The sequence below is a fragment of the Ictidomys tridecemlineatus genome, chromosome 5 (assembly GCF_052094955.1).
Source record: "Ictidomys tridecemlineatus isolate mIctTri1 chromosome 5, mIctTri1.hap1, whole genome shotgun sequence".
Taxonomy (NCBI): Eukaryota; Metazoa; Chordata; class Mammalia; order Rodentia; family Sciuridae; genus Ictidomys; species Ictidomys tridecemlineatus.
Window position 1 is genome coordinate 113630333 of NC_135481.1, and position 14509 is coordinate 113644841.

Sequence of the window (14509 nt, forward strand, 5' to 3'; positions counted from 1 at the left end):
TATGAGGTAAAATCCCAATTCCCAGCAATTTAACACCAAAGAAACTTATTGTTCCTGTGAGGTTTAAGTGAGCACGCTGATGTCAAGGGAAAGGAACTACCACGCGTGGGCTCAGGGCTCAGGTTTCTTCCTCCATCTGCAGTCCTCTGCCATTCACTGGTGCTTGGGGAAAGAGAAGAGAATGAGGTACATGGGAGATTTTCGTGGGTCAGGTCTAGAAGTGCATGTTTCTTCTACTCACATTTTGTTGGCTGGAGCCCAGTCACATGAGCACACACATCTAACAGCCAGAGAGGATGGGGAATGTGATCTACCTGTGTGCTAGGGAAGAAGAAAAGTGGCTCTGGGAAGTGGCCAGTCCCTCTGCGACACCCTCAGTGTTCCTGATTGATTAGCTTTAGAACTCAATATTTGCTACCTATGATAGTTTGGGAAAAAAAGCCCTAATATGTAAAAGGTTTAATGAAATCAGCAAGTAGAAGGCAAATGTTCAGTAACAACAACAAAGCAGCAGTTGTAGGATTCACATATAGAACCTTTCCAAGGACCAGTTAATAAGCCATTTGAAAGAAACTTTTTACCCTTACATGTAATCAATGAATTACAAATTAATAAAATAAAAATAAAAGTGAAGCAAAATAAAAGAATATTTGAAAATATAAAAATTAAAATTGGCTAGTAAATCAGTATATTTATTTTTCTTTTTTAAAAATAGTTGCTTTAAGGGAAGGGAAAAATCCCTCTATTAGCGTCTAGTTGACCTTAATTGGCTGGGTGGGGGGGAACAGATATAAAAAGCACTGCGTCCTTAATGTATGCCGCTTGATGATTGGAGATGGAATATACCTGTGGAACTGTCACAGCACAATTTCTGCTTATCTGCCATCTCCCCATTTGCTTATTTATTATTATTATGATAAGAACACTTAATATATAAGAAAACTTAATATATTATAAGATCAACCCTGTGACAAATTTTACGTTCATGGTAGCATTGCTAACTGCAGGCACTGTGCTGCCCAGTAGAGTTCCAGGGCTTATTTATTTTGCATAACTGAAGTTTTTTACCTTGTGGCCGGTACCCCCATTCCAGAATTTTCTTGATGATTAAACTTATTTATGGTGAAGGGAAACAAGCATTTTAGCTGTTGGTGGTAGTGAAAGCAACTTTACTAGAGTACAGTTTAACAAACTACTTCTAGGAATATGTTTGAGAAAATAAATATGCATCAAAAGATTTATAAGCAGGTTATGTTGTACAGCATCTCTTAAAATAGCAAAAATATGGAAACAAAAATAAGTGTCCAATATTAGAGTTTTGTTTAATAAAGTTAGGTACATCTGACTATTACAATGTAGCTACTAAATCAATGTTTCAAAGAATATTTAAGTAATTGGAAAATGCTTGTGATGGATTTAATTAAAAAGCAAATTAGCAAAAGGTTGTTTCAATCTTATAAATATTATGCATATGTGTGCTTTTTTATATGCATCAAAAAACTTGAAAGGAAATTTTAACGGTTAGTTTTCAAAGAGGTGGAGAACAAGTATTAGGATTACAGTGATTTTAATTGTTCTTTTTAGTAACTTGTATTTCCAAATTTTCTACAATGAGCATACATTCTTCTATAATTAAGAAATGTAACTTAAACCTCAAATATGTTTTAAAGAAGAATTGTGTGTGCTCTGCTTCAATTCCTGTTTCTGAGGTTAGAGTACATTTTTTCCACTCCTTTTTCATCATTTTCCTATTGAAAATGAAACAAATGGAGCTTGACTCCTTATGTTCTGTTTTGTTTTTAAAAATATCACATCTAAGTTATACTTCTGCTTTACAAAGTAGAAAAAGAGGGATTGTAAATTATCTATTTTGTTTTGTGTATGTAGCTGGCTCCCTACATCCTGAATAAAAAGTGGATTTTAAGGCTTTTACTGGGCATAATTGCTGTCTCTAGAACAAAATACCTATGTAATAGTAAAGTCTTTGCTCTCATTTCTTGAGATTCAGACTTAAAAGGTGAATATTGAATAATGCTCCTGGTAATGACTTTCCGTGACATTTGCCTAGTTGAACTGGTATAAAATACTGCTTATGAAAGAAACAAATCCCTTTCAAGAAATTCAAGAACAGAGTCTATGCTCCTATTTGCATGATGTGTGAAAGGTCAAAGAAAATGGAATAAACCAGGGGGAAATCCTCCTTGCACAGAAGGATTCATATTGCAAAAGCAGGAACACAATAACCTTTTACAATTCCTTCACTTGATTCAAATTAAAAGAAGAAAACCTTAGAACATATGAAATGCTTGGAAAACACTCTGACAGACTGCCACTAGCCTTATTTTACTGTTTGTTATCCTGTCAGAAGAACTGACAAGCGTAACATTCTAGAAGAGAGAGGAGGTGATAGAGTTCAGTGCTATGCAGATTTACATGAATATAGGAAAATGAGAGCCACTGGGTGAGCTAGTTAAGTCTATAATGTTCCAGATTTTCCTAAAGAAAGCCAAGAGAAGCCTTTAGCATGGTATTCATACCGCTTCAAAGACTGCCTGCTTTTGATCCACATTATACCCGGCCTGATGTGTGGGTTCTCTCATACGGCTTTGATGTAGCAGCCTGTCTGTTCATTTTCCTTTGCTTTGCTTATAATCCTACATTTGCTGCATTTCCCCGAGAAGGCAGGTCTCTGCCGCTTAATAACCTCAAACACAAACATGCTTTATTTTCCTTCAAAAGTTCCCTAACATACTTTAGGTATGTACAGAAGGTGACCATTTTTGTTTCTTTTTCCTATCTATCTCTAGCAAGAACTTGACATGGATACCTGTGTCTATTTAGTAGTGCCCCGACTATCTACATGAAGTTAAGTTGTAAGCGACTTGACTTGAACATAAGAATTTTTGAGTCAGCAAAAGAATGTTTATATATATTTAGTTAGTAATATATATGTGCACACATTTAAAGAGATAAGATTCTGGTGGTGAAATTTGGTAACACATTTTACTTACATTTTAGATTTCCCCAGAGTGATAGTGTTAACAGTAGTTTTGAGGTGATAATGGCATTATGTATGATTCATGTGTACAGACCAGCTTAAAAATAAGCAAAAATCAGTGTCATTACCCAGGGGAAACAGCATTTAACTCTGCCCCTGGAAAGCGCCCCTGTGTCTTTATTCTGCCACAAACCTTTGAGTAATTTCTGCCCAAACCATGGGCAGACAGTCACAGACTAAGCTGGGTGGTAGAGTGAGTCAGAAATCCAGAAAATGCAACAAGTCCTTAGCAAAGAGGGTACAACTAGAGTGGGTTGGACAGAAATGCAGCTGTGGCCAGTCGTGTGTTTGTGTTTCAGTGTGGGACCGCAGCCATGGAGTGCGTGCGGCAGTCCATTGGTGAAGTGCTGGACTTCATGGCGGACATGCACACGCTGACCAGACTGAAGGTAGGACCCCATCTGCTCATATCTTAGATTCACTAAATGCAAGATGTTTTTAAAGGATTAAACAGACCATGTGGGGAATTTATTGGTACCTGGGGAGGCAGCTGGAACATTGTTAAATGAGCCCATATCTTGGGGTCTGAAGAACTAGAGTCCAGTTCTGCAAAAAAAGAAAAGAAGAAAGATAGTCATATGACATGAGCTTTGTACACACCTTTATTTTTGCCATTTATTCAGTTTCACAATATCCCTATTATAATATTATCCCCATTTTACAAATTCAGTAACTGAGGCTTGGTCTGATGTAGCATTTTGGTCAAGGTGACACTACTAATAAGTAGTTGAACCTAAGGCTGTTGTGACTCCCAATCCATCTCCTTTTACTGCGCCACATGGAGTCATTTAACTCCCTGGAGCTTCAGTTTCTTCATTTGCAAAGTGAGTCTATGACACCTCCCTTGCCTGATTGTTATAGGGTTTATATAAAATAATGTATGCAAAGAGAATTTCTTACACACTAGCACCTTATGCAGACATAGCCATTTATTATTTTTATCTGCAATTGAAGTTATCTTCTTCAAGAAAATAATTAAAGAGGGGCTGGGGTTGTGGCTGAGTGGTAGAGCACTTGCCTAGCATGCATGAGGTACTGGGTTCGATTCTCAGCACCATGTATAAACAAATAAATAAATAAAGGTCCATCAATAACTAATAAAAATTTTTAAAAAGAAAATAATTAAAGAAGGGGAGAGAACAAAATTTAATTTGCATATGGACAAAATCTCAGTGAAGTTGTTGAGTTTATTGATTGTTTTACAAGGTGGAATAAATAACTGATATGGGTCCACTTCTCTTCCATGATTCAACCAGGGAGCCAAAAGATTAATAATCTGAAAGTCTTGAGGAAGGCCCTGGATGGAGGGCAGATGAGAATCCAAACATGATCCAAGAGCAGCCAAATTGCAATTTAGCACTGAATGATTTCTTTTTGATAAACAAGAACTTAGTGATCCAAGAAGTTCAACAGCTAAAAATGTGGTTCCTTTTTCACTGAGCTTAGTTTTTAGACGCTGCTTAGATGATCTTGGTACAGTGATAAATTTGCAAATGTTAGGTGCAAAGGAGAATCAAAATTAAGCTCATTATGTGTAATCTAGAGAAGAAAAATAAAGAATGACATGAAAGTAGGAGGGGGATTATAAGAGAGGTGAGAGGGGACACGGGGGAGGTGGGAGGAGAGGAAAGATAGGGAAGCAGGGAAGGTAGATATGACCAGAGTATGTTATATGCATGTGTGAAATTATCACAGTGAAAGCCACTATTTTGTACAATTAACACATTAATAATTATAATTTAAAAAATAAGCTGAAAATTTCTCATCATGTGTAAAACCTGTCATTTTTTTTGGTGGGGGGGGTGGCTGGTACCAGGGATTGAATTTGGGCACTTGACCACTGAGCCACATCCTTAGCCCTGTTTTGCATTTTATTTAGCGACAGGGTCTTGCTGAATTGCTTAGCACCTTGCTTTTTCTGAGGCTGGCTTTAATTTGTGGTCCTCTTGTCTCAGCCTCTGGAGCTGCTGTGATTACAGGTGCCCAGCTTAACCCCAGTCATTTTTTTAAAGCAAGAATATGCATTTTATATCTTTATCTTATTTATTTGTGTGTGGTGCTGAGGATCGAACCCAGGGCCTTGCACTTGCTAGGCAAGTGCTCTACCACTGAGCCACAATTCCAGCCCCAATCCCAGTCATTTTTAAGAAAACTCCCCTACCATTTGGTCACATGCTGGTTACTAATTACTGAATATAGGTGCCCACACTTAAAATGACTTTGATGCATAAATAAGAGGAAATGATTATTACTAAAGCATTTTGAGATTGTTTTGCAGACATTTTCAAAAAATATTAAGAAAGAGACATAGACTGGGTATATAGCTCAGTTGGTAGAGTGCTTGCCTTGCATGCACTAGGCCCTGGGTTCAATCCCCAGTACCACACAGACACACACACACACACACACACACACACACACACACATACACAAAAGATCCATGATGATTAAAAGGTTGGAAACTGTAGACATAATCCAACCATCTGACCTTGCATATTAGGAAACAGATCAGAAAGGTCAAGGGGCAAGTGGTTTCTCTCAGGCCATGTCGCTAGTTAAGACAGGAGTGGGTCTCAAGTCCCAATTCACTGTATTTTCCCATTAAGCCACACTAAGCATAAAGCTTTCAAAATTAATTAAGAAATATGTATTGAGCACCTATAATATGTCTAGCTCTGTTCTAGCATTGGGGCTGCAGTAGTGAGCCAAAGCAGACATAATTGCTGCCCCCACTTAACTTATAGTCTACTAGAAAGCTGAATTTAATGAACATTTCACACAAACCAAAGTGAAATTATGACTCACAGTTGGTATAAAGAATGAGTCGACAGTGGCATGGACCAGCCAAGGAATTCAGGGAAGGCTTCCTAGGGGAAGTAACTCTTGAGCTAAAATCTGAACAAATGGGTGAAAAGGGCAGGGACAGTATTTCAGGCAGAGGAACAGCAGAGCCAGTGCAGCTAGAGCTGGGATGGGTGGAGGTGAGATGTGGAGGCTGCAGGAATCAGACTTTCTGGCTGTACAGGTCCTGCTGAGGAATGATTCCCTACTTGGTCCTAAAAACAATGTGAAACCATTTTAGTTTAATCAGGTTGTGGGTTTGAGGTGGTGATGGGAGGGGAAGGGACAACCTGATGTTTGAAGAGTGCCTGGCATGTCTCCACTGTCTGCCAAAGTCACAAAATATCATTTGGTTTTGCAGAGCCACATGAAGACGTGCTCCCAGCCTCTGCATGAAGATACATTTGGCGGACACCTCAAAGTGGGTCTGGCTCAGATTGCTGCTATGGAAATCTCCCGGGGCAACCACAGAGATAACAAAGCCGTGATCCGTTATCTGCCTTGGCTCTACCACCCTCCTTCTGCCATGCAGCAAGGGTGAGACCCTTGTTATTCTAGGGATGAAGGAAGACAAGACCAGAAATGTCCCTGAGGCTCCTGGGGCTCATCCAGAGCTTGCCATGCACTGAAGAGTCATGAGAGTCAAGTATGATTGGTTAGGAAGATGGAAATCAGGGTCCCACCCCATACCTACTTGCTAACCTTGGGCACCTTGTGGGATGCTGCCAGTAAAAGAAACTTGCCCTTGTACATATGAAAACCTCCATCATCCTCATGGAGGATGAAAACTTAAAACAGAGTTATCACTTTAGCTCAGTTTCAACTAGTGAAATAATTCCATAGGTACATTTCTAGCACTCGCATGGCCTATGCTCTTAAGTAGCTTAGTTTATAGCTGGAACCAAGTGTCAGCAGGGATGAAATAGTGCAAGGAGATGCAAGCCCCTGCTCCTGCCTCTAGGGGGGCTGGAGGAGAGGCAGGTTTCCCTGGGAACTCAGAGAAGACTTGAGCCTGCTGTTTTGCATGGTCCGCCTTCCTGTAGAGGAAAGGATGGGGGTGGTAAAGAGAGCAGGAGGAGAAAATTGTGTGCAGAAAACTGTGCAGCCAGGTATATGTCTGCTCCTCTGTTCCCTCCCTCCAGTGAGAATGTCAGAGAAGAACTTTCTGATGAGAAGAAAGGAAAGGGTTCAAAAGAAGCAGGTCAGAGGCAGCCAGGCCACAGAGGAATGATACTTAATCCTCTGCCACCAATGGCCGTTCTTTGCTCAAGAAGCTAAACTGCAGGATTAGAGTGAAAAACAAGAAAACAAATGCATCATTTGATTGATACTCTAGCGCCTTGGTGTCATATTTTATGTAATTGCTGGCAAGACCTCATTTTTAATCTCTTCCTTCAATAAACATTCATGTGCCTCCAACAAAACAGAAAACATAAACTCATCTTTAACACATCCTTCTTCTCTAACAGACCTAAAGAATTCATTGAGTGTGTCTCCCACATCCGTCTGCTGTCATGGCTGCTTCTGGGTTCCCTCACTCATAACGCAGTGTGTCCGAACGCCTCCTCTCCCTGCCTTCCCATACCTCTGGATGCAGGTTCCCATATTGCAGACCATCTTATTGTTATCCTGATTGGATTTCCAGAGCAATCAAAGGTAAGTGATTTCTGCAAGATTAGGACCATGTGCATCAAAATTGCTAATGGAAACCCTTATCAGCCAATTATGTTTCTTCTCAGAAGTAAATGCATCTTGTCACTTGCCCTCCTGTGGATATTAGAAAAGCAACTTTGTGCTAATGCCTTATTTAAAGTTGTTTAAATTCCCAGACTGTCTTTTTTCCCCCTAAATTGTTTTCTGGCTTACTTTTATGAAGATAAATTATGGAGGCAGGCAAGAGTTGGCTTCCCAGGCTAGAAATATAATAAAAATTCTGTGATCAGTTTTCCAAACCAAGACTGAAGAGGAGAAAAACTTATACTCTAATTCTTCATGCACTCTTTCCAATTAAAATCTCTAGGGGTCCATGAAAATGCAACATGAAAATAAGAAGGCTAGTGGAAGCTCCCTAAAGCACACCCTGGAATCACCTGCCCAGAGAAACTTTGTAAATCATAGAGACAGGTGATGTACTTAAGGGGATAAAGTAAGCTACTGATCCTGACTCTGCTTGTGCAAACCAGACACTCCTAACAAGCTACAATGGCAAAATCCTTTTCCAGAGCTCAGACGAGTCCAGGGAGGTCCCAGTGGGTTTGGGGAAGTTGGGCTTTGGGCCAGGACAAGCTGATAAAATGGAGCACCCACCCATCTATGGTTGCCAAAAGAAATCAAGCAATCAATCAGTTTCTATTTCAATCCAAATCTGTGTTTGATTCCTAACCAAAGTACTTATAATTTTGTGAGCTTGAGTATGTTACTTAACCTTTCTGAGCTCTTGTGTTCCATCTGTAGAGTAGATTGAGGGGGTAATTTGAGAGTGATAGAAGTGATCTTTGGAAAGTCTTTTGTACTGTCCCTGGTATGCTGTAGGTACTTACTCAATGAATCCTTACCAGCGAGGAAGGAAAACCCTTACTGCTGCTGCTGCTGCTACAAGTGTAATTATTAAGAGCTGGGAATTGTGTTCTGTATTACCTCGTTTGCTCCTAACTCCACTTCTTGGAACAGGCTACAATTATTCCCACTTTACAGATGAGGAAACATCCTAAAACAGTAGAATGATTATTCTTCCTGATATGGTTTACGGATAGGAATGTCAGTTTCATTAAAGAGCGAGGGGGGTGAGTAGATTTGTTCTGCTAATGACGATGCCCTCTCTTGGAAAAGAGGCTTTGTTCTCTGAGCACACTCCCACCTACAAGGAAGAGCAGACTGTTCTAAGGTGATGAGTCACGAGTTTGTAACTGAGATAACTCCTGTGTGCAAGGGCTGTGCTCCCTGGCAAGGCTGCTAGAGGCCCGCAGCAGTGCCCTGTCTTCTCCTCTCCAGACATCCGTGCTCCACATGTGCTCCCTCTTCCACGCATTCATCTTTGCTCAGCTCTGGACGGTATACTGCGAACAAAGTGCCGTAGCTACGAACGTGCAAAATCAGAATGAATTCAGCTTCACGGCAATATTGACAGCACTGGAGTTTTGGAGTAGGGTGACACCCAGCATCCTCCAGCTAATGGCCCATAACAAAGTGGTGAGTTCTCAAAGAAGACTCCCCTCTGGGATACAGTCTCATAATGTCTAGACCACACTCAGTCCCTTCTGACACCTGTTCTTTTACAGATCTCAGTGGTCAGATTGTGTAAATACGTCAGGGATTTATTTTGTTAATAAGATGGACATTCTACTTGCATAAGAATTTGGTTGAAAACAACACAAATGGTAGTCAAGAGATCTGTTGTACTTCATGGTGACACTTGAAAATTGCTAAGAGGTATATTTTAAGTGTTCTCATCCAAAAATAAGCATACAAGTAATGCATATGTTAAATATCTTCACTTAGTCATTCTACATTATATATATGTATCAAAACATCATATCATAGACTGTAAGTATTTAGAAACCCAAAGAAAGTAAAAAGCAAACAATTTTTATTTTTCCTGCCTAATGCCAAACAAACTTTATATGAAATTTCGACCTTTAAGGTTTTATTGTTCTATGAAGTCAGACGGTTAAAAGGGAGATTCAAACAATTTTTGGATTCCAAAGCAATTTGGGAAAATCTTAGCCAGTTAGGTCATCTTTTTAAGAGCGCAAACTGACCCCAGGAGTTCATTCTAGTCAGCCCAAACGAGCCTTACCTTTTTGGGTTGCCTTAGTAGTGATTTTTAAACTGCTCCCCAGATTTCAAGTCCATTTTACTATTTATGGCTCACCTTAGAAAGGGGCTGCTCCAGACTGCATGCTTAGCCTAAGCACACGTCATTGATAAGGCTGGTCCTCACTGAGTCAGTTGGAGGGCATGGGAGGAATTTACAAGGAGTCTTTGGGTTCCAGTTGCTATGCCAGAGGAGGGTGCTCAGTCAGGAGGACGGCAGCCAGTGTCTTGCTTACAGGGGAACCACCAGTGGACAAGGAGTGGGGGACCCAGAGCAACCATCTGATGATTCCAGTGTGCGCGAAACCATACTGCCCTGTGCACCAAAGGCATTTGGGACATGATTTTTTAGTTGATTGAATATTAATCTAGAAAATATTTTCTTTTAGCTCTAGTTAGGAAGGGAATTATACATTTTCTTCAGTTAAGCCCTTTCTTTGTTTTAGAGAAGCACATGTTGCAATTTTATAGAGGGAGAGGTTTTAGTTGAATGTAAAGAACATTATTTGAAAATTTTAGGCTTTACAAACAATTCTGACTGCTCCAATTCATTGGATCACAGATTCTAGCATTCTATTATGTTATTTTAAATAAAACACTGAAATTAGAGGCTGAGACAGGAGTATGGCGAGTTCAAAGCCAGCCTCAGCAAAAGCGAGGCACTGAGCAACTCAGTGAGACCCTGTCTCTAAATAAAATACAAAATAGAGCTGGGGTGGTGGCTCAGTGGTCGAGCACCCCTGAGTACAATCCCTGGTACCTGCCCCCCAGACCCCCCCCCCAGGAAAACAGTGAATTAGAATCTTACACTTTAATCTAGGTATTAAAACTCTCCTTCTGCTGTCATTACTTTTTTGATACCAAATGTTATGTGTTGCCAGTGAATTTTTTACAAATGATATTTCAAATGAATTTAAATTAATTTTATACTGAAAATCTTGTTGGACAATATAAGCCTATCTGATAAAATCCTTCAGGAGTATTAAAAATCCAGCCTCAGGCATTTCCGATGAGGGATCTCATATCCATTGTACTTTGGAACTGTTGTATTTCATGGCTCCCTTGTTCAGTAGAGAACAAAGCCTCAGAGGCAGATCTGCAGTAAGTTAAGCAGCCATTCCCTGTGGGAAACAGGGAAGACAGGATCAAGGTGGAGGAAATGACCCAAGCTTTGTCCTCCGGTGTGAGTGAGTCCTAGGCTGTGCAGATTAGTGAGGTCAATGCCTGAGTGCCCTCCGCAACCTTGAGTTAGATGATAAAGGAACAACAATTCCAAGACCTCTGGAGGGTTTTTAAATTCCATTTCCTGTTTGAGTTTTAGAGGTGAATGAACACCACTCTTTGTGGTTCCCTGTGGCCATTATGCAGAAAGCCTTCCTGGGCACAGGGGCATTAGGTGCCTGTGACTGTAGACTAGTTCATTATATTAAGTCGGTATATCACTGGGAGTGGAATTGACTTTCATGTTTGTTGTTTCAGATGGTAGAAATGGTGTGTCTCCATGTGATTAGTTTAATGGAGGCATTGCAAGAATGCAATTCAACCATTTTTGTCAAGGTAGGACAATCTTACAATTTTCTTATACACCATTTTATATTGCCAAAAACCAATGTGAAAATAAAATGGATTTAGTTTTAACATTTAGAGTTGGGAGTGGAGGATTTAGGCTTCTTCAACAACCTTTTACCAGATGGTTCTTGTTATTTTTGCTTTTGTTCTACCACTGTGACCAACTCTTCCATGTCAGACCATGACTGCATGTGGCACAGGAATGAAAATATTACTGCGGAACACTGATCTGAAAATGACCCTATTATAGTATAAATCAGTTGGTGGTACTTCATTTTGTGACAGATATCTGGAAAATCAAGGAAAATAGTCTGTAATTATTGACCTGCTATCTGGTGCTTTTCTCTAAGATAAATGAATTTTTATTTTAAATATTATATTAAGTCAGTATACAGCATGTAATAATTCAAGCATATGTCTTCTTCCCAGGGACATTAGGAACAGACTAGTGTGGTGCACAATTAAAAAGTAAAGTAGAACTTGGTTCTCACTCCCTTTGTCTTGCTAGCTCCCCCTTTATCTTGTCCTTTCCATCATTCTGCCTCTTTGTTTTACCTGTCATTCTTCTTTCCTCCTCTCTCACCTTTTCCACTTGCCGGAGTGTATCATTTTGGAACCTTAGGACTTGCTATTTCACTTCATGATTAATTTCATTCTTGGTTCAAGACACTTTTCATGTTAACTCACACTGTGATGAAGAAAAGCAGCCTTTTTTTCAGGGAAAACTTGACTGTTACCAGAACTGTGCAAGGTCATTGGTTCAATGGTATAGAGATATATGTTTTATCTAGCTCAATATAGCACAAGTCAATACTGTGACAGAAATGATGTGACTGACAATTGGATGCTTCTACCTGGTGTTATTTTTTACTGAAGTGTAATAATTTATATATGGCAAATTGCATGTATTTAAATGGTGCATTTTGTTAAGTCTTGACATATGTTACTCTCATGAACCCATCACTACAACCAAGATTTTTTTACCCCCCACAAAGTTTTCTTTTGTTAATTTATAGTCCCTCTATTTACCACTTCCTGTCCCCAGGCAGCTACTATTCTGTTTTCTGTCACATAGGTTAGTTTTCTATAAATAGTTTCATTCTATACTTTCTGCTTTCTTTTTCTCATAATGATGACATTGCAATTAATCCATGTTTTTCCATGTATGAATAGGCCATTACTTTTTTAAAGAATTTTTTATTTGTCCTTTTTCATTATACATGACAGTAGAATGTATTTTGAAATATCATATTACATGGAGTATAATTTCCCATTCTTATGGTTGTAAATGATGTGGAGTTATACAGATCGTGTATTTATATGTGAACATAGGAAAGTTATTCTGATTCGTTGTATTATCTTTACCATTCCCATCCTCCATTCTTTCCCCTTTATTACCCCCCCAACAGCTGTCCAATCTGGTGAACTTCTACTTCTCCTTCCTCCTTTTCCTGATCTATTGTGAGTCAGCATCTGCATATCAGAGAGAATATTCGGCCTTTGGTTTTTAGGTATTGCCCTATTTCATTTACCATGATAGTCTCCAGTTCCATCCATTTACCAGCAAATGCCATAATTTTATTCTTCTTTATGGCTGAGTAATTTTCCATTGTGTACATGTACCACATTTTTCTTTATCCATTCATCTTTTGAAAGGCACCTAGGTTGGTTCTGTAGCTTAGCTATTGTGAATTTTATGACTGCTTTTTCTGTTTTTATGAATAACATCACTGGAACCTTAATAAGAATTGCATTAAATTTGTATAGCACTTTTGGTAGTATGGCCATTTTGATAATATTAATTCTGCCTATCCAAGAAAATGGTAGATCTTTCCATTTTCTATTTCTTTCTTTAGTGTTATGTGGTTTTCATTGTAGAGGTCTTTCATCTCTTTTGTTAGATTGATTCCCAAATATTTTATTTTTCCTTGAGGGTATTGTGAATGGGATATTTTTCCTAATTTCTCTTTCAATTGATTCATCACTAATATATAGGGATACAATTGATTTATTGGTGTTAATTTTATATCCTGCTACTTTGCTGAATTCATTTATGAGTTCTAGAAGTTTTCTGGTGGAGTTTTTGGGTTTTATAAATATAGAATCATGCATCAGCAAATAAGGATGATTTTGAGTTCTTCTTTTCCTATTCATATCTCTTTAATTTCTTTCTTCTATCTAATTGCTCTGGCTAGAGATTCCGTAACTGTTGAAATCTGTGGGGAAAGAGGGCATCCCTGTTGTGTTCCTGTTTTTAGGAGGAATGTTTTAAAATTTTCTCCATTTAGAATGATGTTGGCCTAGGGATTACCATAGATAGCTTTTACAGTGTTGAGGTATGTTCTTAGTATCTCAAGTTTTTCTAGTGTTTTAAACATGAATAGATGCTGTATTTTGTCAAATGCTTTTTCTGCATTTCCTGAGATAATCATGTGGTTTTTGTCTTTTAGTCTATTAATGTGATGAATTATGTTTATTGATTTCCATATGTTGAACCAACTTTGGGACAAACCCCACTTGATCATGGTACACTATCTTTTTAATATATTTATTAAATATATTAATATATTTTCCTATGCCATTTGCCAGAATTTTATTGAGAATTTTTGCATCTATGTTTGTCAGGGATATTGTTCTGAAATTTTCTTTCCTTGATATGTCTTTGTCCAGTTTTGGTGTCAGGGTAATACTAGCTTCATAGAATGAATTTGGAAGTATTCCCTTCTTTTCTATTTCATTAAATAATGAAAGAAGTTGTTTTGTGGCCTATGATATGGTCTACTTTAGAGAAGGATCCATATGCTGCTGAGAAGAAAGTATATTCACTCTTTGAAGGTCTGGTAGAACTCATCTGGTCCTGGGCTTTCTTTCTTGGTAGGCTTTTGATGGTATCTTCAGTTTCATTTCTTGAAATTGATCTGTTTAAATTTTCTATGTCCTTCTGATTCAATTTGTTTAGGTCATATGTCTCTAGAAATTTGCTGATGTCTTCAAGATTTTCTATTTTATTAGAGTATAAATTTTCAAAATAGGTTCTGATTATCGTCTGTATTTCAGTAGTGTCCATTGTGATATTTCCTTTTTCATTGCAAATTTTAGTAATTTGAGTTTTCTCTCTATTTTTCTTGGCTAAGGGTTTATCAATTTTATTGACTTTTTTTTCAACTTTTTCTTTTGTTGATTTTTTTATTGTTTCTTTTGTTTCAATTTCATTGATTTGAGCTTTGA

The 14509-nt window shown here is 38.5% G+C and overlaps 1 protein-coding gene across 21 annotated transcripts in view; it reads left to right on the top strand.

The window, feature by feature from the left end:
- Positions 1 to 14509, top strand: part of Unc79 (unc-79 subunit of NALCN channel complex) — a 270058-nt gene that overhangs the window by 235903 nt on the left and 19646 nt on the right. For all 21 annotated transcript variants that reach the window (XM_040274610.2, XM_040274614.2, XM_078050764.1 and 18 more), the window contains 5 exons: positions 3358 to 3447; positions 6261 to 6436; positions 7369 to 7555; positions 8891 to 9088; positions 11192 to 11269. In XM_040274610.2, coding sequence (XP_040130544.1) covers positions 3358 to 3447; positions 6261 to 6436; positions 7369 to 7555; positions 8891 to 9088; positions 11192 to 11269 — 729 coding nt within the window. The remainder of the gene's footprint in view (positions 1 to 3357; positions 3448 to 6260; positions 6437 to 7368; positions 7556 to 8890; positions 9089 to 11191; positions 11270 to 14509) is intronic.